Genomic DNA, 23,888 nt, shown 5'->3' with positions numbered 1-23,888 from the left:
GCTGTTTGGGGCCGAGCCCCACCACACCAGACTGTACAACTTGCTCTTTGGGCTCTGTTTTTTTTTTTTTAATTGGTAATTTGTTATTATAAGATATGAATATATTTCCTCTTATTTGATGGAACAAAAACATTATGTTCTGGCTATAGTCAAATGTCATTAAAATATAGCTCACTGTCGAAACAAAGGCAGGCAATTGTGGGTGAGTTGTAAGAGAATGTTTTAACTCTTAAACGCCTTATATTTTACACTGTCATTAATTTAATGATAACTCTCCACATTGTGATTTTCGCTAAATTAGTAGCTCACATGCATGAGCTTTGAATATAGAAAAGAAATTTATTTCCTAGATTTTATTGCATTGCAGTATCTGCAGCAATCAACCTGATGTAAAGAACATAGTGGCATGTTAAAGTGGGCATGATCCCTGCATATCAGTCATGTTTGCCGACCAGCTCTCACTCCCCAGGTAGTACCTATGTACCTATGTTGTGAAGAAACTGAACCCACTGACCAAGAACAATGAACCTTTATGTATAGCATCATCTTACAAGATTCTTTAATCAAATATACTAAACAAAGTCATTGTGGATCAATAATTATAATGTCTAGAATAGAGTAAACTATTTCACCTAATAGTTTTTTTTTTTTTTTTTTGATGCAAGATTGAGTTGAGTGACTTGATGATATCGTATGCATTTCAACTTCTCTTCTCACTTTGCAAGAAGTCATCTGTCAACATGTTGGTTGGAGAAACAGAACAAATTTAAATCCTTACTAAGAGTGAAATGGGGATCGATAATTTATTATGAAAGCATACATCAGAATTTTCTGTTCTCATAGATACACTCGCTCACAGGGGCAAGCCATGGCCCTTGCCACAAACTGTTAGGAAGTGGCCTGCTTCTTGCTGAATTTAGTTGAATTGTTGTCTGGAGGTGGCTTATAAATTGACTGGGATGTCAGTTTCACAATTGTGCATCTCTCTATAGAACATGGATCCTTCTCCTCAATTAATTGCGATTGCTTTGTTTTTTCCATGCGTCCTTCACAGGGCAAGCCATGGCCCTTACCACAAACTGTTTGGAAGTGGCCTGCTTCTTGCTGAATTTAGTTGAATTGTTGTCTGGAGGTGGCTTATAAATTGACTGGGATGTCAGTTTCACAATTGTGCATCTCTCTATAGAACATGGATCCTTGTCCTCAATTAATTGCGATTGCTTTGTTTTTTTCATGCATACTTCTCTACAATGCACTGATTAAAAAAAACAGTACTAAAGGGAACCAAATTAAAGAGGCTCCTGAACCAGCTGGAGCATGGCCAATTATTGGCCATCTACATCTGTTAGGTGGGGGTGATCAGCTTCTATACCGAACTCTTGGAGCAATGGCTGATAAGCATGGTTCAGCGTTCACTATCCGTCTCGGCAGTCGCCGGGCTTTTGTGGTGAGTAGTTGGGAGGTAGTGAAGGAATGCTTCACAATTAATGACCAGGCGCTAGCTTCACGTCCGACTACAGTTGCAGCAAAGCATATGGGCTACAACTATGCTGTTTTTGGATTTGCTCCATACAGCTCTTTCTGGCGTGAGATGAGAAAGATCGCAACTCTTGAACTTCTTTCTAACCGACGGCTTGAGATGCTTAAGCATGTTCGAGCTTCTGAAGTTGACATAGGGATAAGGGAGCTATACAATTCGTGGGCTAACAATAGCTCCAGTCCTGTGGTTGTTGAACTTAAACGATGGCTAGAAGACTTGACACTTAATGTGGTCGTCAGAATGGTGGCTGGAAAGCGTTATTTTGGTTCTGCCGCCGCCTCTGATGATGGAGAGGCAAGACGGTGCCAGAAGGCGATTAATCAGTTCTTTCGTCTGATTGGTATTTTTGTGGTTTCAGATGCACTTCCATTTCTTGGGTGGTTAGATTTGCAGGGACATGAAAGGGAAATGAAGAATACAGCCAAAGAGTTGGATGCTATTCTCGAGGGCTGGCTGGATGAACATCGCCAAAGGAGAGTTTCTGCTGGAATCAAGGATGAGGGTGAGCAGGACTTCATCGATGTGATGTTGTCACTTAAGGAGGAAGGCCAACTGTCCAATTTTCAGTATGATGCAAATAACAGCATCAAGTCTACCTGCCTAGTAAGTTGATATGCAAAATAACCATGGAATACAATTTACAGAGCCAGTTCAATCAATTTTTTTTTTTGATGAGAATAAAAAAACTAATTGCGAATTGGAGTTTGCCAATAGTGAGATTTCAGGTTTTCCCTGCCATTCTCATCTTAGATTACCTTTAATTGGGGTGGTTATCACATTTTGTGCCTACACTTAAATAAAGTGGTTGTTGGAATATATTAATTTCATAATTCATGCTCACGAAGTATTGTAAAATGTCCGTAGGACTCCTCCAGGTGAAGATAATGACTGAATTTTTTGAGTTCATAATTTTGTGCAGGCTCTTATCCTTGGTGGTAGTGACACCACAGCAGGCACACTAACCTGGGCCATCTCATTGCTTCTGAACAATCGCCACATGTTGAAGAAGGCACAAGAAGAGCTAGACCTCCATGTTGGCAAGGAGCGGCAAGTTGAAGATTCAGATGTTAAGAATCTTGTTTATCTACAAGCAATCATCAAAGAAACCCTCCGACTATATCCAGCTGGTCCCTTGTTAGGACCCCGAGAAGCAATGGAGGATTGCAAAGTTGCTGGTTACCATGTCCCTGCTGGCACCCGCTTGATAGTAAATGTATGGAAGATTCAAAGGGATCCGAGAGTTTGGACAAATCCATCTGCATTCCTGCCAGAGAGGTTTCTCACTAGCCATGGAGATGTTGATGTTAGAGGCCAGCAATTTGAACTCATTCCTTTTGGTTCTGGCAGGAGGTCCTGTCCAGGTATGTCGTTTGCACTCCAAGTCCTTCACCTGACACTTGCCCGTCTTCTTCACTCTTTTGAATTGGCTACCCCAATGGACCAGCCTGTTGACTTGACTGAAAGTTCAGGTCTAACCATTCCAAAAGCTACCCCATTAGAGGTTATTCTTACCCCACGCTTACCTCCCAAGCTCTATGGCTATTGAACCGAGCACTGAAGGAAGGTTGGATGTGCCATTTAAATTTTAAGGAAACAAAGGAGTTTTTGGATCAGGTAGTTAATAATTGTTTCTACTTTGTTATTGCCTGTTGCATCGTGTGGAAACTTATCTTGATCGATCAATTTGTAACGTCCATTTATATTTCAAGCACTGCTCTGGTCTCTGCTGTCCGAATTTGTGTCTTTTTTAGGTTGGTTGGTTAGTGTTTGGTATGGGGAATAATATTGATTACAGTGGACTGGAGAGGATTGAACAATGTCTTTTTTATATTTGATAGATATGAGATGAGATTTGGTTTACTCGAGGTTTATAACGTTATAAATTTTAAAAAAAAAATAAAGCAAAGATTGACCTAACTTGACCTGATAAAAAACTCAAGTCAACCTCTAATTTTTTTTTTTTATATATATATATATATATATATATATATTATTGGTAATAATGAGGTTAATTTGATTTTTCAATTTAGGTCAACTCAGGTTGACCCTCTCAAACCGTAACTTAGGCTTATCTCAAGTGAATATCGGCTAAGATTTTAAGACTATGATAATAATTATTTTTATTCTTATATTGCTTCGTATAAACTCAAGTTGACCATCCCGATCCATGGTTTGGGCCTAGCCTCAGGCTGACTCCTTAGTTGAGTTTTTAAACTATCATAATAACTATTTTTATTCTTATATTGACCTGAGTCAATGGTCAACCTGGGCCTGACCCCTGGTTGACATCCGAGTCGGTTTTAAAACTATAATAATAATAACTTTTATTTTTATTTTGACTCGGATCAATGGTCAACTCGGGTCTAACCCTAGCTCGACTTTTGAGTTAAGTTTTAAAGTTATGATAACATGATCAACTTGACTTGTAATCCAGGTTGATTTCTAGTTGAGTTTTAAAACTATAATTACAATCATTTTTATCTATGCATTAACTCAAATCAATTAAATTAATTCTCGTGTAGAGAATTGAACAAGCTTGCCTTACTCTTTTTATTGATACAAAAATTTCTTCACTAGAACAGTCTTGAATAGGAAAAAATAATAATTTTTGCAGTATATAAAGATACAACAAACAACTTCACAAAAAAAATTATTTTGTCTAGTCCATTATTATTTAACATACCAAAAACAACCTTATTGTGACATTTTATGAGTATTTTCAAGAATTCACTTGCAAGACATTTGGATCATGCAAGACATAAAGCTCCTTTGTTTTAGTCTTTCACCAAGTTTAGAAATCACAAATCACCCACAAACGTTTTATAAATAGATTATAGAATAAAATAAACTATCATATTCCAATAAAAATTCTAAATAATCATTTAATAAGAATAGGATTCTAATTAATTAATTAAAAAGAATTTAAATACGAATCTTTTTAATCTAGAAACCTTTTCTTGTTTTAAGGGTTCTAATTCACTAATTAAATAATAATTCTAAGCACAAATCTTTTTAATCCAGAAACCTTTTCTTATCTCAAAATCAGTGTTTAGCAATGAGGGACTACGTTTGAGTCTTTATAAGTAAAATTAATGTATTTAACCCTACAACCTATTAGTCATTGATATTCAACACACAAGATTCTAAATACATGTCCTTAATTTATAAAGAGATTATAGGAAGAAGATAATCTTAAATTATTTTCTTCCAATAAACATTCTAAATAATAGTTCGATAAAAATTCTAATTAACTAGTTAAATAAGGATTTTAAACACAAATTGATATAGAAAACCTTTTATCATCTCAACAGTTGGGATACACTCCATGTTTAAATAAGGATTTTAAACACAAATTGATATAGATTTTCAGTTAAAAATGCAGTGAAGCATAATTTAACTGAGCAAGGGGAAGGTTTTTTCTCTATGATTTGGTGATTGAATATAGGAGGAGCATGGTCACTCTGCCTGTCACTAAGAATTTCTGCTACTTTGTTATTGGAATTTGAATTGCCGCAGGCTCAGAAAGTAGAATCATAAGCAAACTGGACTGTGGCGAGATGACTTGCCATTGGCAGCTATGTCTTCGCCGGAGAATGATGCCCCAGCTAAATGTAATTTTTTTTTTTTTAGAAACATGGTTGTTGGACTCAGTTTGAAGATCAATTTGGAAAAGAATATAAGAATATGCTTGATAACATGGCTTGGCTGACTGTGTGTTTGTTAAAAAAATGATTTTTTTTAAATTAATATTTTTAAATTGTTTTGATATGTTGATAGAAAGATAAATTTTAAAAAATATTAATATAATATATTTTCAAATAAAAAATATTTACAAGATAAATTATTTTTATTAAACTATTATTTTATACTTTTAGTTTTTTTTTTTATAGTTGATCTATCATAATGGATAAACGTTGACAGAACAATTATGTTTCTTTATAGTCATAATGGATATGCCAATCTAATAGACTGGGATCAATTTCAATTTCTGAACACTGTAGACATGATTTCAAGGCTGAAAATCTAACAATCAATTATTTTTATTAAAATATTATTTTATACTTTTAGTTTTTTTTTATAGTTAATCTATCATAATGGATATTACTGTATTATTGGTCACCATTTGTTTCTTTCATCGAAGACAAATTAAGGTGGCTTGACCTCGATATTTGATGAATAAATACAATCAAGATGAAGATGATTAGTTTTCAATAGATATTTGACTTGCGTTTCACTTCCTGCAACTTAATTTTTTTTATATAAAACAAATTTATATACAAACTTTTTCAACATGTTTTTTATTTAAAAATTTTTAAATGAAAATAAAAAAATTTACACTTATATATAATCAAAAAAATTAAAAACTATGTGTATTAATAAGTGAAAAAAATCATAAACGATGACTAAATATAAAAACTAGAAAAATCAAGAGACAAATATAAATCAAGATATTTAATTTTACAAGACGTGACATTTACGCAGTTGTGTTTGCTAAATTGCTTAATTAAAATATTTTTTTATTCAATTAAACGATAATAAAAATAGACACACATATTAAATTGATTAAATAAAATAAAAGGGAAAAAATATACAATGCTGCACATATTAGAAATATTATTTGAAAATAAATTTCTTTTATTTTCAAAAATAAAGTTCATCTATACAAAAGATTAAAACAAATATAGATTAATCAGAAAAACTTTCTCAAAAATTAAATGCATAATTAAAAAGTAATCATCATTTCAAATAGGTTTTTTAAATAACATAAAAAGGAAAAGGGATATTAATCTAAATAGAAACACAAAAAAAAAAAAAACAATATCATCCACATTAAAACTTGTAAGGTGAATCTGGACCACGAACTCAACCGAGTTTGATATTTTTTCCCTTTAAATTTATAGCAAACCTAAAAAAGAGAGTAAACAATGTCATCCACGATAAAACATGAGGGGGTGAATAGTGTAGCTGCACAATATTCACGTCACTCATTTCCCCTTAAATTTATAGCAAAACCTTAAAAAAAACAATAACTAGTGTCATCCACAGTAAAACATGAGGGGGTGAATAGTGTAGCTGCATAGTGTTCACCCCACACGCTTTAATTTATTTAGAGTGAACCCGGATCATGAACTCAGCTGAGTTTAATATTTTCCCCTCTTAAATTTATAGCAAACATAAAAAAAGTGAACAATGTCATCTATGGTAAACATGAGGGGGTGAATAGAGCGACTGCACATTGTTCACCTTACATATTTTCCCCTCTAAATTTATAGCACAAAAAAATTAAAAAAAATAAACAGTGCATCCACAATAAAACATGAGGGGGTGAGCAGTACAACTGCACAATGTTCACCCCTACGCGCTTTAGCTTATACTAGTTAGATTTCTCGCATTGCGTTGTGGCCATTCATAAATAATATCAATGAATAATAGTAAAAAAACAACATCTTCTAAGATTGAAGCAAATAGGTTTTGTTAATTCTAAAATAAGGTTTACCATTTTTACTATATGATGCAATGTTTGACATTATTAGAAGACAAAATACATAAAACAGCAATGCATGCTGCTGGAGCACACCAACAAACCTAACAATAAAAACACCAACACAAAAGCCTCATGATAAGCGTTTTCAATTTTTTTTAATACAAAAGTGAGGAAAAAGATGTAGTTTTTCCAACAGTTGCATTAACATGCATGTTTCCATAAGCCTAACAAGCATGCTAGACCCTTTTTGTTTGGGTTAGGCGAGCATGTCAGACTTACGATACTTTTCAATTTAATCCTTCTATTTTTGATTTCTTATTTTTTTTACCATGGTTTTTTTTCAAAGTTCTTATAGTTTTTAATTTTACCATTCAAATCAAATTTATTGTTTTTTTCCAATAACAATAATATTGTTTTTCAAATTTATTATTAATAACAACAAAAAACAACAATAACAATAATTTTCAATTTTATCCTTTAAATCAAATTTATGGTTTTTTTTGGGTAGTAGTAATGATTTTTTTTTCAAATTTATTAATAATTATATTAATAATATTAATACTAATATTATACATGCTTGACCCAAGTTTAAGAGGGTCTGGAAACCATGCCAAACCTAAGTTACTTGGGTCGGGCTTCCCTACCAGACCCTCAGACCTAAAGAACTTGGGTTTGGCGCCCCGGTTGAACTCAAGTGCCCCTGCCAAACCTAAGTAACTTAGGCCGGGTAAGAAGCCAAACCCAAGAGCATTGCGTTCAGCAGCAATGCCATACCCATGAGTTTTTGGTTTAGCTGCAAAGCCTGACCCAAGAGCCTTAGGTCTAACATTAGGTCTACTAGACCCAAGAGACTTGGGTCCGACTACACCTTCAGACCCAAGAGCATTGCAGCTGGACCCAAGAGCTTTAGGTTGTGCTGCAAAGCCATCATATTTATTTTATTTATTTCAATGATTAAGGTCTCTTTGCATGTCAATTTTTAGTGTCAAAACTAAATATTTTCTAATTGGATTTTATATAAATTGTATATATCTAGAATGGAATAATCTCAAAAGATTATTTATTTACAAAATTGGGTTTGACAGAGGCGCCACTGTCAGACCTAAGTTTCTTGGGTATGACATCCCCTCACAAATCCAAGGAACTTGAGTTTGACGCCCCTGCTAAACCCATGACGCTTGGGTCTGGTAGTTTTTCCAGACCCAAGGCGCTGAGGGAACTTGGGTATGACATCCCCTCCCAAACCCAAAGAACTTGGGTTTGGCACCCCTGCAAGACCTATTATGCCTGGGTCTGATAGTTTTTTCAGACCCAAGGCGCTGAGGTCTGGCTGCTAGCTATGCCTGGCCCGAGCGCCTTGGGTCTAACAACCATGCCAAACCCTAACGCCTAGGGTCTGGTAGCCATGCCACCAAGCTTAATATGTGTTTAACGAGCCACCAGACTCAATATTCTTGGGTTTAACTACATGATAAGCTTAAGGAGATATGGATCAAGAGAGTTGTTAAACCCAACATCCTTGGGTTTATCTGTGTGCTGACCTTGAGCGGACATGAGTCTAGCGAGTTGCTAGACCCAATGTCCTTGGGTCCAACTACTTGTTGGGCCCAAATAGGCATGTGTCTGGGTTAAGTTACTCGCTTAGCCTAAATAGACATGAGTCTGATGAGCTGCTAAATCCAACATCATCGGGTTTAGCCACGCGTTAAGCCTAAAAGGATATAATCTAACCAGCTGTTAGATCCAACATTCTTGGGTTTAGTTATGTGTCAAGCCCAAACAAACATGAGTCTGGTGAATTGCTAGATCCAACATCAATGGATTCAAATACGTTCCGTGCCCAAATGAATATGGGTCAAGTGAGTTGCCAGATCCAACATTCTTTGGTTTAACTACGCGCGGAGCCTAAATGAAAATGGGTCCGACGAGTTGCTAAACCCAATGTCATTGGATTCAACTACATGCTTTGCTTGAGTGGACATAAGTTTGACAAATTGCCAGACCCAACATTCTTTGGTTCAGCTACTTGTTGAGCCTAAATAGATATAGGTCTGGCAAGGTTTCATTTGTTTATTCTTATGACTTTTAATATAAAATGTTAATATTGGGTATATTCATCTCCATATCTCCATATACCTCTAGGTGTATAAAAATCTCTCAAAGGCCTACCATATTTCTAACTCATAAATATTATGTAAGATATATTTCTCCCTCATTAGTAAATGATATTTATTTTCCAATAATACTATCAGGAGGAAATTACTCTCCAGTCCCTCCACTCTAGTAAAATGACAAGGTTCACAAGCTATAATACCCTTGAACCACTCAAGTAAAGGTTTCACAATTTCTATTATCTAGAAATTAATACTTTTAAATCTTAGAGCATTTATCATACCTCATAAAATTTAATACTCATTCTCTTATTTATCAATAAATTTCTTAAAAGTTATTGATTTTATTATCTGAAATTATAAATATCTTTGAACCACTTAAGTAAAGGGTTTCACAATTTCTATTATCTAAACATTAATATTTTTAAATCTTAGAGCATTTATCATGCCTCCTAGAATTTATTACTCATTCTCTCTTTTATTTCAATAAATTTCTTAAAAGTTACTGATTTTATTATCTGAAGTTATAAATATCCTTGAACCATTTAAGTAAAGGGTTTCACAATTTCTATTATCTAGACATTAATATTTTTAAATCTTAGAGCATTTATCATGCCTCCTAGAATTTATTACTCATTCTCTCTCTTATTTCAATCAATTTCTTAAAAGTTATTGATTTTATTATCTGAAGGTCTCTAAACCTCACAAAAAAAACTGTTTAGCAAGTGTTAGGCCTTCTACCACCATTCGTCCACTTTCTAAGTTTTGAAAAATTAAATATTGACATGAACATATAATTACCTATTATCCAAACACAAAAAAATTGTATTTTCAAGCATACTATATTTTAAAATATCATCACCATATATGATTTATAAGTTCTAGGACACTAAGTTAAACTTTGTCCTCCTGAGTTGTAAGGAATTTACATTTCATAGAAGTCATTAAACCATTTGTTATAATCCTCTACATAAACACTTGTTTTTTTTAAAAAAAAAATATGAGACATCACAATTTCTTTTTTCTTGAGATAACCTAGTGTATAAAGAACAAAAGACCCATAAAGCAAAAGAAGAAAAATAAAACAAAAGAAAGTATAAAAAAACCTAAATAAAAGAGGGCAAAATAGTAAGTGAGTAGCTAAACTGATAATGATCGATTGATAAAGACTTAATTAGAAGGAGAAAGTATTCCTGATTTGAATCCTACCAATTATAATTTTCAATTTATATATAAATATGTGATTAAATAAGAACCTCAAATTGCCGAACTCTTTTTCATGATTTAGCTTTTAAGAGTGATCACCCATTTATTGATGGCATCCAATAGTATATCCATGATATAAAAAAAATAGGAAAAATGAATTTTTTTTAATAGTGGGATCTTACTTAGGCACCAACTATAATTGCGATTGCTCGTCATCTAGGGTAGGATTCATCCAAAATCTGCTTAAATGAAAATTATTCAGAGAATGGCTCTTGGCATTACTAAATTAATTGTTTTTTTTTTTTTATTATTGTAATCAGATTGATATTTAAACTACCATCTATACAGCTAAAACTCTACCCACACTTATGAGGTTTTCTCTAGGAATCCAATCCAAAATCGAAGCCATCATGATTTCAAAACCCACTTATTTGTTTAATGAAACACGCTTAGGGAGCACAAAGACTTTCCTGACTGTGAGAAAGAAAGCTAGGCAGACCGTAGGCCTCATTAGTTAATTCTCAAATCTACTCTACCTAGGTATAATAAGTTAATTGCCAAATCAATTTTGTGAGCACGTTTTCCAGTAAATTATAGTAGCTTGCTGCCGTCGGCTAATGCTATTTGAGAAGTTTTTTTTTTTTTTTTTTTTATTTAGTTTGAAAATAACAATGCTAATTAAATTCTATATTACCCTTATTTCTTTTAATAAGGATTCTTTCTACGTATTAGTATTAAAGTCTAGTGCAAGAGTAAGAAGACCTGTTTAATTTATTTTTTAAAATAATTAACAATTATTGACATTTATAATTTATTAAATCAAATCCACTGATACCGATATATACGCTCTAAAGACAAACAAGATGATAAGGATGCATGGCTGACGCGGGACCCGTTTATCACATATCGATCGAACATCTTATACACATCCACAATATCATAAGTGCTATATATAATTTTGAATATTTGATCAACCACCACATAGCTCCAAACCATGGATTTCCCCTTTCAGTTCTCAGCAACTGCTGTACTTATTCTGTTTGCCTTTATTACGCCCTCGATCTACTATTTGTTTCGGATTCCAGGAAAGGAGACAAGCAAGAAGAGAGCACCGCCGGAAGCTGCCGGTGCATGGCCCCTTATTGGCCATCTCCATCTACTAGGAGGCTCACAACCACCCCATATAACGTTGGGAAACTTGGCTGACAAGTATGGTCCGATATTCACCGTCAAGCTTGGAGTCCATCGAACTTTGATAGTGAGTAACTGGGAGATGGCCAAGGAGTGTCTAAGAACCAACGACAAAGCTTTCGCTACTCGACCTAAAACTCTTGCAATGGATATCTTGGGCTACAATTACAGCATTCTTAGTTTTAGCCCCTACGGAACTTATTGGCGTCTGATACGCAAGATAGTCACTCTTGAGGTTCTCTCTAATCATCGACTGGAGATGTTCAGACATGTTCGAGAGGATGAGGTAAGGGATGCTGTAGGAGCGTTATACCAGCAATGGACCGGGAACAAAAGTAATTCACAAAAGCTTTTGGTGGAGATGAAGAGATGGTTTAGTGACATAACTTTAAAGCAAGCGATATGTGGATTATGCAAGCCATGGAGAGGAAAAGCCGAGCGATGAATGGAGGGGTTCACTGAGGAAATTTTTAGAATTGTCAGGAATGTTTGTAGTGTCCGACGCACTTCCATTTTTAAGATGGTTGGATTTGGGAGGAGCTGAGAAGGCAATGAAAAGGATATCAAAAAATCTAGACCATGCGGTTGAAAAATGGTTAGAAGAGCACGAGCAGAAGAAAGCTTCCGGGACAGCTAAGGGAGAAGAAGATTTCATGGATTTGATGCTGTCCGTTTTGGATGATGGTAAAGAGCTTTCTAATCGCAGTGCTGATACCATCAATAAGGCTACATGTCTGGTATGCCATTTTTCTATAAACTTACGGTATAACATTAATCTATATATAAATTAATTTAATATTAAAAAAAATGAATAATGATTGTATGAAGAAACATTAGCTCATACCTTGTTTTGATGATGATACCATCCTCAGCTAAAGATAAACTTGCTAAAGATATACGTAGGTTGCCATGGTAACTAAAGGCCACAAGCTTTCTCAACACCTATTCCAGACGTTAAAACTTGCGGGCTTGCTGGCGCATAATTTTTATCCAGTGATAAACACTGACCTAGAAATTAATAAAAATTCAAAACTAAATAGAAAAAATAATTAAAATTCAAAATTAATTAGAAAAAAATATTAAAACAACAATTTCTAGTTCTAATTTGAGTGTCTTCTCAATTTTGGCTGGTATAGCCAACCAATACCCTATGGAAACGAACTTTTAGAATCTCCTGTCGGGTTGATGCATTTAGGCTTCTTCTTCTTCTTCTTTTTTTTTTTTTTTTTAACTTTAGCTTTGTTTACACAAATTGAGTTACTTACATTGGTAATCATTAAAACTCTTAATTAGTTAATTTAACTTGGACATTACTTTAAACAAGTAAATTTGCAAATAATTATTTTGTTGAATATTTCAGACTCTTATTCTAGCAGCATCAGACACTACATCTGTTACATTAACTTGGACTCTCTCTTTACTACTAAACAATCGCGAGGTCTTAAAGAAAGCACAAGATGAACTGGAAATCCATGTTGGTAGAGAAAGGCAAGTGAAGGAGTCTGACATGAAAAACTTGGTCTTCTTACAAGCTATTATCAAGGAAACCTTTCGTTTATATCCCGCTGCACCACTGTCTGTACCCCATGAATCCATGGAGGAATGTACCGTAGGTGGCTACCATATTCCTGCTGGCACGCGCCTATTCACAAATCTCTCAAAGATTCACCGAGATCCACAAGTGTGGTCGGACCCTGATGAGTTTCAACCAGAAAGGTTTCTGACTACTCACAAGGATTGTGATTTTCGAGGCCAACATTTTGAGTTGATTCCATTTGGTAGCGGAAGAAGAATGTGCCCTGGAGTCTCGTTTGCCCTTCAAGTCCTGAACCTTGCACTTGCTACTTTGCTGCATGGGTTCGACATAGAGACTCTGGATGATGCACCGATTGATATGACTGAAACCGGTGGAATAACCAACATCAAAGCCACACCTCTACAAGCCCTTCTCACTCCTCGTCTTTCTCCTGGCCTGTATGATCTGCAATAAATATAGAGTCCCGTCCTTCCCTGGCTTCTGCTGCATCTCACGTTTACAAGAGTAATCTGATAACTTTTATAATTATAATTTTAAAAAAATTATTTTATAAAAAGTATTTTTGTTTAAGGTTGGTTTGGTATTTATATATGTTTAGTTACAACTATAGTTAAAATTGAGGTTGAATAAAAAATAATTTCATGTGTTTGGTTAAACATGCTTTTTAAATTGAGGTTATAAAATAACTAAAAAAGATATATATTAATATTGATAGTTTTTAATTTAAATATTTTAGACTTAACTACCCCTATTACATCATTAAATAAATAATACTTTATATCAAATATTTTTTATTATTCCATTAACTTATTTACAATTTTATCACGTATAAAATTTATCCGATAAGGACTATAGTTTCCATGATTTTTTGAGCGTGTAACAAAATCAAGTAAAATATCATTAGAAACAAAATTAGAATTGCAATCAAATTTTGCAAATGCTACGTCATTATGAGATCTCCTTCTAATTTATGTAGTGTTATTGAATAATATTAAACACTAGTTTTTCAAGTCAAAACACAATAAAAAAAATATATTTTTTTTACTGGATCGAACGCAATCCAATGAACAATGGAGACACTGTTCATGTGTGTCATAACCCAAATTTTGACTCCTATTTTATTAAAAAAATGTGTGAAATGATAAAAATGAGGAATAAATTAAAATTTGGACCAAGACAATATAATTTAGAAGTTTGGTGACTTAATTGGACTTGAAATTATTTAATTAATGGAATCAGGAACCTAATTAATAAATGTCAGAGATTCAGGGACCAAAGTGAAAAATAGTCAAACTAGGGGAGAAAAACAAACACAGACGAAGAAAAAAGCAAAAAAAAAAAAAAAGACTGAGAGAGAGGAGACTGGTGACCGAAAAACGGGAGGAGAGGGACGAAAACCAGTTTTCATCCCCAGAAACTAAGCAAAAAAAAAAAGAAAAGGTTGGCCACTGTCTTAGCCATTTCCAACACAGGCGAAAGAATATACAGAAGAGAGAGAAAGAGCAGGAGATAAGAGGATCGGAAACAGAGGGTGAAGGGAGCAAAATCGGAGGAAGAAGGCAACGACCCGAAATCCTCCATCGCGTCTCTGCTTCTCTGCGCACAGGTGAGTCAGTTTTTGTTTTTTCCTTTTTGCCTCATTTTGTGAGGAATATTGCACTGCGCGAAGGTAAATTAATTACCTTCGCACAGTACATGCACGCGTGGAGAGTCTGGAGACACTCCACGTATGTCTCTGTTGGTTTGGGCCAGTCAAAATAATAATAAAAAAAAATAGAAAGTGTATAAATTTTTTTTTTTGCATGTCTTAGAAAAAACATTAAAAATAAAAAAATTATATTGATTTTTTTAGTTGATATATTTACTGATGCCAGAGTTGAAAGTATTCGAGATCGAATATTTATTGGCGTCAAAGTCAGAAATATTATAAACAAATCATCATAGCATAAGCTAATAAATATTTAACAATTTAAGACAACCAGCAATACAGTTGGTCTCAGGCAGAACGTTTAAGGGGTGATAATATCTTTCCTTTTACGTAACCAGTCCCGTACTATAAAATCTCTGTTGACCAGTTAGGGTTTCTAGTGACCATACTATTGAGTGACAACTCTTTAAACAAGATCTTTTTTCTAAAAGAACAAGATGCCAAATATCTAATTTTTTTCATAATTAAGATTATTTTAAGGCCGCCGCGATGTCGGGTGTGACAATGTGAACATTGCCAAATGAAATTCAGTTGGCACTGTTCAAGTGCCACGTGAATTAATTCACCTGGCACTGTTCACTTCTCATGCAAAACTAATATACAGATGCAAGACACAAGGAGAAAATACTAGAGAAAAACACTGGGTGAAAATACAGAGAAAAAAAGGGAAAAAAATAAAGAGAGAGAGGGAACAAGAAAAAAGAAGTAGAACAAGATCGCAGAGAGAATTAGAGGACCCAGAGAACACAAAAAGGGCAGGAGATAAACGAAAAACAGGATAGGACATCGTCTGGCCAGATCATCACCATCGTCTTGGTCTCCAGCCTTTAGCACCATGTAAGCCTTTTTTCCTCTGCTAACAATTTGAATTACACTCGCAGAGCGCGCATGCACAGATGAGGCAGGAAGGGAGAAGCATATAGATGTTGCCTTCAGCTAACCCGCGTTTGAAACGTTAATTGTGGTGAGTCCTGCACATAGTAAATAGCGTTTACCATTTTACCAAATGTTTTGTTTCAGTAGTTTACTTCAAACACAGAAGCAACCACGGAAACAAACACACTTATATATACTAGCTTGCTAATTAATGTAACCTCTCTATATAAATAAAAATCATTAGCACTCATCCATTCGTCCTTGTATCTACTCTCTCCCACTTGTACACACGAAATATAATTGGCAGCCTTAGGAGAAAAAAGAAAAAAAAACTCCAAATAGCTTAATTGACAGCTGTAAAATATTGAACTCTGAATTCAAATTTCCATCTTATAAATAGAATATCATATAATATATCACTTAGGCAGCTAAAGTCCCTAAAAAATTAAAGAAGCTTTATCGTTTCATAATTAAGTTTTTTTTAACTCAAAAACATGTTTTTCAATCCATTTTTTACCTAAAACACATAAAATATTTTAGAAACCGTGATAAATCTATCCATAGTATTGAAAAAACCAAAATCAATCTGAAACAAAAAATTTACTCGAGCTCGAATATGTTTTTTCATGAACTTTAAAGGTGAAAAAAAAACATCTAATATGAACTTTCCTCATTAAATGGAACCATTTGACACAAATATCAACCTTTTTGATGGCCTAAATCGGTGCCAACATATTTTTTCTCTCTACCACTAGAATCTGGCGTCCTCTCTCTCTCCTCTTTCAAATCAGGAACTAAAAAATAATAAAAATATACTTTTATACCAAAATTATAGTGAAAAAATATTAAGTTACCATATATGTATAATTTTTAAAGTATGAGGACTAAATTAATTTTTTTATATGAACTTTGAAACCATCACCTATTTATAGTATGTTTTCTACTTTGTTTCTATGTCTTTTAATTTTATTCTTAGTCAACAAGTTCAACTCAATTGCCTATGAATTTAGCTTAGAAAGAATGCAATCGCATAAAAAAATGTAAAGATTAAATTGAAGAAAAAGAAAATTTATGGATCTGCCTATCCATAATAAAATATGAGAGGATGCATAATGTTAACTTTGGAAAACAAATGCATTTTAATTTCTTACTTAATGATTGGTCACAAACAACGAAGACAAATCACAATATATGATCTTTAAATGGCCTTCCTTTTATGTCCACTTTCTTATATATATATATATATATATATTTGTTAATTACGGGCACAAGGAATAAAGACTTTTGTTGTATGCTTCAGATTCTAGTGTGTTTTAGGGAAAAGTTATTCTTACTGTTGTAAGTTTGATTAATACAATTACATCTTCTCATATTTCAGGTTTATCTCATTTTGAAAAGTTATATAGGTATGCCCCTGTTTATTCTTTCTTTAGAGTTTTTAGTTGTACTTGTTTTGTTCTTTGTCCTCATGTAGAATGCAGCAATGTATCCTCTTAATTTTCTATTTGTGTCTTTTTTGGTTATGGTGAAGGTAAAAAGAAGTATCGTTGTTTTAATCTAATAACTTAGAAGCTTTATGTATCACGTCATGTTATCTTTCTCGAGCATATACCTTTCTTTTTTATTCCATCCACTACTCATATCTTGACTAGATTTGATCTTATTCGTATAGATCCTTTTTCCGAGGATTCTAATAGTTTATTATCTCAGGTTTCTAGTGCCTCAATACCCCTCCTCATGTTCGATCAATTCAAAATAATTATTATGTAGGTACTAACACTTTACTCTTCGACACACCTGAAGATTTATTCTCCTTTATGGTCTATCTAGCTCTGTTTGAAATTATGGATCTACCTCTACATCAATCCATACATATTTGTAAGTCCACAAAGTTACCAGAATTTGCTTATACTTATTTCAAGGAGACCTCGTAAAGTGCTAATAATTGACAGAGAGAATACAGATGATGAGATTAAAACTTGTGATCTTCTAATCATCAAGACCATGATACTATGTCAAAGAACCATCTCACCTAAAAACTTAAGCATGGCTTGAAACTTGCACAGTTGCATACTATCTTGCATTAGTAATTAGATTTTAATTGGAAAAAAGAATGAGCGTGGTGAGATTCGAACTTATAACCATTTGGTGAACAAGACTATGATACTATATCAAAAAACAAATTCAATTCAATAGCTTAAGCTATTATGTGAAGTCCTAAGAATAGTTTGTATTACTCATTAACACACTCCCTCAAGTGAAAGCTCTTTGAGCTTGAAACTTGCTCAAACTTATATTACCTTATACTTAATTTTTATTAATTAGAATGAGAGTGTTGAGATTTGAACTCGTAACTATTTAATTATCAATGTTTTTTTTTTTCCAGAATGAAATGCATGGAAACCTCATAATCATATCGAGTGAGAACATTTGTGGAAGCTTACATTTAACATTTTCAACTTTCCAGGATCTACAAGACCTGATTATATGTTGGCAAAACTAAGCTCATATTTTACAAGAACAATTACAGTGCATGACAACTCGAGCACTAACAACACTACCTTTGCAAAAAAGCATGACTAGAAAAAAGGCAAAATGAGTCGAGAACAACTGATAACTAAGAAAATCAATGCTATTATGATGGAGATCCAAGATAAAAGGCCATTCGTAATACGTCGCTGAATATTCCACCAGCTGTTACTTGAGCCCCATCACCAGGCCCTCGGACAATCAGAGGCTTTTCTTTATACCTTGCAATTGTAGTTGTGAAAGCTAATTAAAATCTAATTAATAATATATTATAGTGTAACTATCTAGGTGATGGCTCAGTGGTAAAAACTTGGGACTAAGAGGTTTGCTCTCTCTGTGGTCTCAGGTTCAAGTCATGTGGTTGCTCATATGATGGCCACTGGAGGCTTACATGGTCGTTAACTTCAGGGCCCGTGGGATTAGTCGAGGTGCGCGTAAATTGGTCCGGACATCCATGTTAAACTAAAAAAAATAATATATTATAGTGTGGACATGTATAAATTTCAAGTTTAAGGAATTTTTATTTAAAAAAATTATATTAAATAATAATATAAATTATATTTTAAAAGATAAAATCAATTTATATTATTCTCGTATTTGATGCTTGTATGTAAAATGAGACATCACAATTTTTTTTCTTGGGATAACCTAGAGGAATGCATACCCAAAATGAAAACGAGATAATAATAAGGAACAAAAAAAACCCACAAAGAAAAAGAAAGAAAAATAAAAATAAAAAGTACAAAAATTTCAAAATACAACATGTAAAAATAGTAGTAAGTGAGTGCTCAACTGACAATAATTAATAGATAAAGATATCTTTAAAGGGAGAAGATATTCCTTATTCGAATATAACCATTTATATTTTTTAATTTATATGTAAGTGTGCGATTGAATAAGAATTTCAAATTGATAGACAGGGGCGGAAGCAAGGGGGGGCAAGCAGGGGCCCGGGCCCCCCCGCAATACGTAATTAAATAGGAAAAAGTGTTATATTTTTTATTTTAAAAAGGTGGCTCTCCTAAATTAAGTGTGATTTTATTTTTTATTTTCTTTGAATTTACTCTTGACCTACATGGAAAAGAAAAAAAATATAAAGGCATTATTTTGTGAAATAAAAAACAGAACCATTAATTTACCCTAATATCCTGCAGCCAATCAAAAACATAAATCACGAACAAAATTTTTCTACAAAAAGATTGAAGCAGAGCTACTAATTAATTTATGTTTCATCAAACAAAATAAGGTAACTTAAATTTAAAATATATTTTTGTTTTGTTTTGAGATGTTTGTTAATGATTTGATGAGGTTTTTTTAATAATTCTATCATTTTTGCTCTTTTTTTTCTTAGATCTTCTAGTTCTATCAATTGTTTTTTGAATTCTTGTTATATTGATTTTTTTAATTAATTAGATATATTTTATTGGTTTGTTTTGATTATGCTTGGATTTTTTTTATGTTCTGTTTTTAGCAAAACCGCCAAAATTATCAATTTTTTCTTATAATATATGTTTTGATTTTAGGTTGAACCATGAAAAAAATAAGAAGAATTAATTTTTTTTTTTAAAACAATATATTGATAACTCACAGCCTACTGAACGAGCTTTTTCAGCGATTAAAATTGTTAAAACAAGACTTCACAATCGGATGGAGGATGATTTTCTTGCAAATTATTTGATTATCTATATAGAAAAAGAAATTGCTGAAAGATTCACAATTGATATAACAATCGATAAATTCTATTATATGAAAGAACAACGAGCACAATTAAAATAAATATGTAAGAATCATTCTTTATTATTTTTTGCTTTATTTCAAAGTTTATCAAACATAAATAGTGTTTTGTTTTAGCTAATGTTTCTTATATACTTTGTATGTTTATATTTGATAGGTATAAAGACCAACAATATTAAAGTGATGGATATATTATGAATATGAAATTAATTTCATTACTTTGACTCAATTTGGTATTACTCAAAACCTTTTACCTTATACAAAGGTTATTATATATTTGTAATAAGTTATTTGAATAAAACTAAATTATGTAGGTTTTGTTTTACAACTCATGTATAATAAATTAAAAAAAATATTATATTTTATTATATTAATTTTGACCCCTCCTAACAAATAATCCTAGCTCCGCCCCTAGATAGACTCTTCTTTATAATTTGACTTTCAGAAGTGGCCACCTATTTATTTCTCGTGTCCACTAGTGTATCTATGATATAAAAAAAAACAGGGTAAAATAATTTTTTTTTTAAATAGTAAATCTTACTTTTAGTCACCAACTATGATTGCGATTGCTCGAAATCTTGGGTAGGCTATTGGCATTACTAAATTAATTGTTTTTCCACTGAAATGTCTAAAATAGCTTTATTAATTTTTTCTTCTCAGTTATCTCTCACTAAATTTAGGCAAGAGACAAGTTCGAACAAATGCAAGTCCAAATTCTTTTGCCGGCATTTATTGAACAACATTGCTCAAGAAAAGATTCTAAATAAATCCATGTGAAGATTTTCAATAATACCTGTCAAATCAAGGAATCCAATCCAAAATCGAAGCATCATGATTTCAAAACCCACTTATTTGTTTAATGGAACACGCTTAGGGAGCACAAAGACTTTCCTGACCGTGAGAAGGAAAGCTAGGCAGACCGTAGGCCTCATTAGTTAATTCTCAAATCTACTCTACCTAGGTATAATAAGTTAATTGCCAAATCAATTTTGTGAGCACGTTTTCCAGTAAATTATAGTAGCTTGCTGCTGCCGGCTAATGCTATTTGAGAAGTTTTCTTTTTTTATTTAGTTTGAAAATACCAATGCTAATTAAATTCTATATTACCCTTATTTCTTTTAATAAGGATACTTTCTACGTATTAGTATTAAAGTCTAGTGCAAGAATAAATAGACCTGTTTAATATAATTTTTAAAATAATTAACAATTATTGACATTTATAATTTATTAAATCAAGTCCACTGATACCGCATCTCTTCTTGAAATCCTAGATGATAAGGATGCATGGCTGACGTGGGACCCGTTTATCACATATCGATCGAACATCTTATACACATCCACAATATCACAAGTGCTATATATAATTTTGAATATTTGATCAATCACTACATAGCTCCAAACCAATTAATTCATGGATTTCCCCTTTCAGTTCTCAGCAACTGCTGTACTTGTTCTGTTTGCCTTTATTACGCCCTCGATCTACTATTTGTTTCGGATTCCAGGAAAGGAGATAAGCAAGAAGAGAGCACCGCCGGAAGCTGCCGGTGCATGGCCCCTTATTGGCCATCTCCATCTACTAGGAGGCTCACAACCACCCCATATAACGTTGGGAAACTTGGCTGACAAGTATGGTCCGATATTCACCGTCAAGCTTGGAGTCCATCGAACTTTGATAGTGAGTAACTGGGAGATGGCCAAGGAGTGTCTAAGGACCAATGACAAAGCTTTCGCAACTCGACCTAAAACTCTTGCAATGGATATCTTGGGCTACAATTACAGCATGCTTGGTTTTAGCCCCTACGGAACTTATTGGCGTCTGATACGCAAGATAGTCACTCTTGAGGTTCTCTCTAATCATCGACTGGAGATGTTCAAAAATGTTCGAGAGGATGAGGTAAGGGATGCTGTAGGAGCGTTATACCAGCAATGGATCAGGAACAAAAGTAATTCACAAAAGCTTTTGGTGGAGATGAAGAGATGGTTTAGTGACATAACTTTAAACGTTATATTGAAGATAATTGTTAGCAAGCGATATGTGGATTATGGAAGCCGTGGAGAGGAAAAGCCGAGCCATGAATGGGGAGATTCAATAAGAACATTTTTAGAATTGGCAGGTATGTTTGTAGTGTCCGACGCACTTCCATTTTTAAGATGGTTGGATTTGGGAGGAGTTGAGAAGGCAATGAAAAGGACATCAAAAAATCTAGACCATGCGGTTGAAAAATGGTTAGAAGAGCACAAGCAGAAGAAAGCTTCTGGGACAGCTAAGGGAGAAGAAGATTTCATGGATTTGATGCTGTCCGTTTTGGATGATGGTAAAGAGCTTTCTAATCGCAGTGCTGATACCATCAATAAGGCTACATGTCTGGTACGCTATTTTTCTACAAACTTATGGTATAATTTTAATTGACATATATAATTTAAAATTAAAAAATTGAATAATGATTGTATGAAGAAACATAATTAGCTCCTATCTTGTTTTGATGATGATGCCATATTAATTTATAATGAAACTCCGCTAACATAAACTGGAGTGCCATCCTCAGCATCCTATACTTTGATGGCTTAAATAGGTTTTATATTAATATGATAGATAAACTTTCTCAACACCCATTCCAGACGTTAAACTGAAATATAAAATTTTTAAAGATTATTTATTTATGAGTTACTTTTCTTTAGATAAATTAAACTTATTTTTCTTGCACTTACAAACCTGAAATTAAAAAGAATGGTCCAACAAAGTCAGATTTCCAGTTGACCAAGCCTGTGATCTGTTGAGATGAGTTAGGACTCATGGAATTCTTATAAAGTACTTATCTATTGTATCACATTGGTAATCATATAAAACTATTAACTAGTTCATAATCATCTATTAATCTCAAACGTAAAAAAAAATAAAAATAAAAGAGACTCTAAAGTGACAAGTTAGGCATCATTTTTAACTTGGACATGACTTTGAACGATTAAATTTGCATGTAATTATTTTTCTCAAATATTTCACAGACTCTTGTTCTAGCAGCAGCAGACACCACATCAGTTACATTAACTTGGACTCTCTCTTTACTACTAAACAATCGCGAGGTCTTAAAGAAAGCACAAGATGAACTAGACATCCATGTTGGTAGAGAAAGGCAAGTGAAGGAGTCTGACATGAAAAACTTGGTCTACTTACAAGCTATTATCAAGGAAACCTTTCGTTTATATCCCGCTGCACCACTGTCTGTACCCCATGAATCCATGGAGGAATGTACCGTAGGTGGCTATCATATTCCTGCTGGCACGCGCCTATTCACAAATCTCTCAAAGATTCACCGAGATCCACAAGTGTGGTCGGACCCTGATGAGTTTCAACCAGAAAGGTTTCTGACTACTCACAAGGATTGTGATTTTCGAGGCCAACATTTTGAGTTGATTCCATTTGGTAGCGGAAGAAGAATGTGCCCTGGAGTCTCGTTTGCCCTTCAAGTCCTGAACCTTGCACTGGCTACTTTGCTGCATGGGTTCGACATAGAGACTCTGGATGATGCACCGATTGATATGACTGAAACCGGTGGAATAACCAACGTCAAAGCCACACCTCTAAAAGCCCTTCTCACTCCTCGTCTTTCTCCTGGCTTGTATGATCTGTAATAAATATGGAGCACCCCGTGCTTCCCTGGCATCTGCTGCATCTAAATCCTTATTATATATACTAGCGTGCTAATTAATGTAACCTCTATATAAATAAAAATCATTAGCACTCATCCATTAGTCCATTTATCTGCTCTCTCCCATATCATTCCGTCACTCGTAATAATTGACAGCCCTAGGAGAAAAAAGAAAAAACTCCAAATAGCTTATTGACAACCGTAAAATATTGAAGTCTGAATTCAAATTTCACTTAGGCAGCTAAAGTCCCAAAAACAATTAAAGAAGCTTTGTTGTTTCATAATTATTTTATTTTTTTAATTCAAAAACCTGTTTTTCAATTG

General features: G+C 33.5%; 2 protein-coding genes and 1 pseudogene across 2 annotated transcripts; all 3 read left to right on the top strand.

Annotated features, from left to right (window-relative positions):
• Window positions 1–1,189: 1,189 nt before the first annotated feature.
• On the top strand, window positions 1,190–3,344 carry LOC133681497 (xanthotoxin 5-hydroxylase CYP82C4-like). The gene is made up of 2 exons (XM_062104547.1): window positions 1,190–2,143; window positions 2,460–3,344. The coding sequence occupies exons 1-2, from the start codon at window positions 1,190–1,192 to the stop codon at window positions 3,084–3,086; spliced, it is 1,581 nt and encodes a 526-aa protein (XP_061960531.1). The 3' UTR covers window positions 3,087–3,344.
• Window positions 3,345–11,336: 7,992 nt separating this feature from the next.
• LOC133683033 (cytochrome P450 CYP82D47-like) lies at window positions 11,337–13,523 on the top strand (annotated as a pseudogene).
• A 7,805-nt stretch (window positions 13,524–21,328) lies between these two features.
• LOC133682128 (cytochrome P450 CYP82D47-like) lies at window positions 21,329–23,672 on the top strand. The gene is made up of 2 exons (XM_062105388.1): window positions 21,329–22,285; window positions 22,921–23,672. Exons 1-2 carry the CDS (start codon window positions 21,329–21,331, stop codon window positions 23,545–23,547), a joined length of 1,584 nt encoding a protein of 527 aa, XP_061961372.1. The 3' UTR covers window positions 23,548–23,672.
• Window positions 23,673–23,888: the final 216 nt, after the last annotated feature.

Source organism: Populus nigra, chromosome 2, assembly GCF_951802175.1.
Source record: "Populus nigra chromosome 2, ddPopNigr1.1, whole genome shotgun sequence".
Lineage (NCBI taxonomy): Eukaryota > Viridiplantae > Streptophyta > Magnoliopsida > Malpighiales > Salicaceae > Populus > Populus nigra.
The sequence above is the reverse complement of the archived record's forward strand: the minus strand, read 5'-3'. Positions and strand labels throughout refer to the sequence as shown.

Bases quoted from the DNA above. Each gene is read 5' to 3' on its own strand.
- LOC133681497 (XM_062104547.1), top strand. From the start codon at position 1,190: ATGGATCCTTGTCCTCAATTAATTGCGATTGCTTTGTTTTTTTCATGC. The intron at 2,144-2,459 runs GTAAGTTGATAT...AATTTTGTGCAG, and splicing joins GCATCAAGTCTACCTGCCTA to GCTCTTATCCTTGGTGGTAG.
- LOC133682128 (XM_062105388.1), top strand. From the start codon at position 21,329: ATGGATTTCCCCTTTCAGTTCTCAGCAACTGCTGTACTTGTTCTGTTT. The intron at 22,286-22,920 runs GTACGCTATTTT...AATATTTCACAG, and splicing joins TCAATAAGGCTACATGTCTG to ACTCTTGTTCTAGCAGCAGC.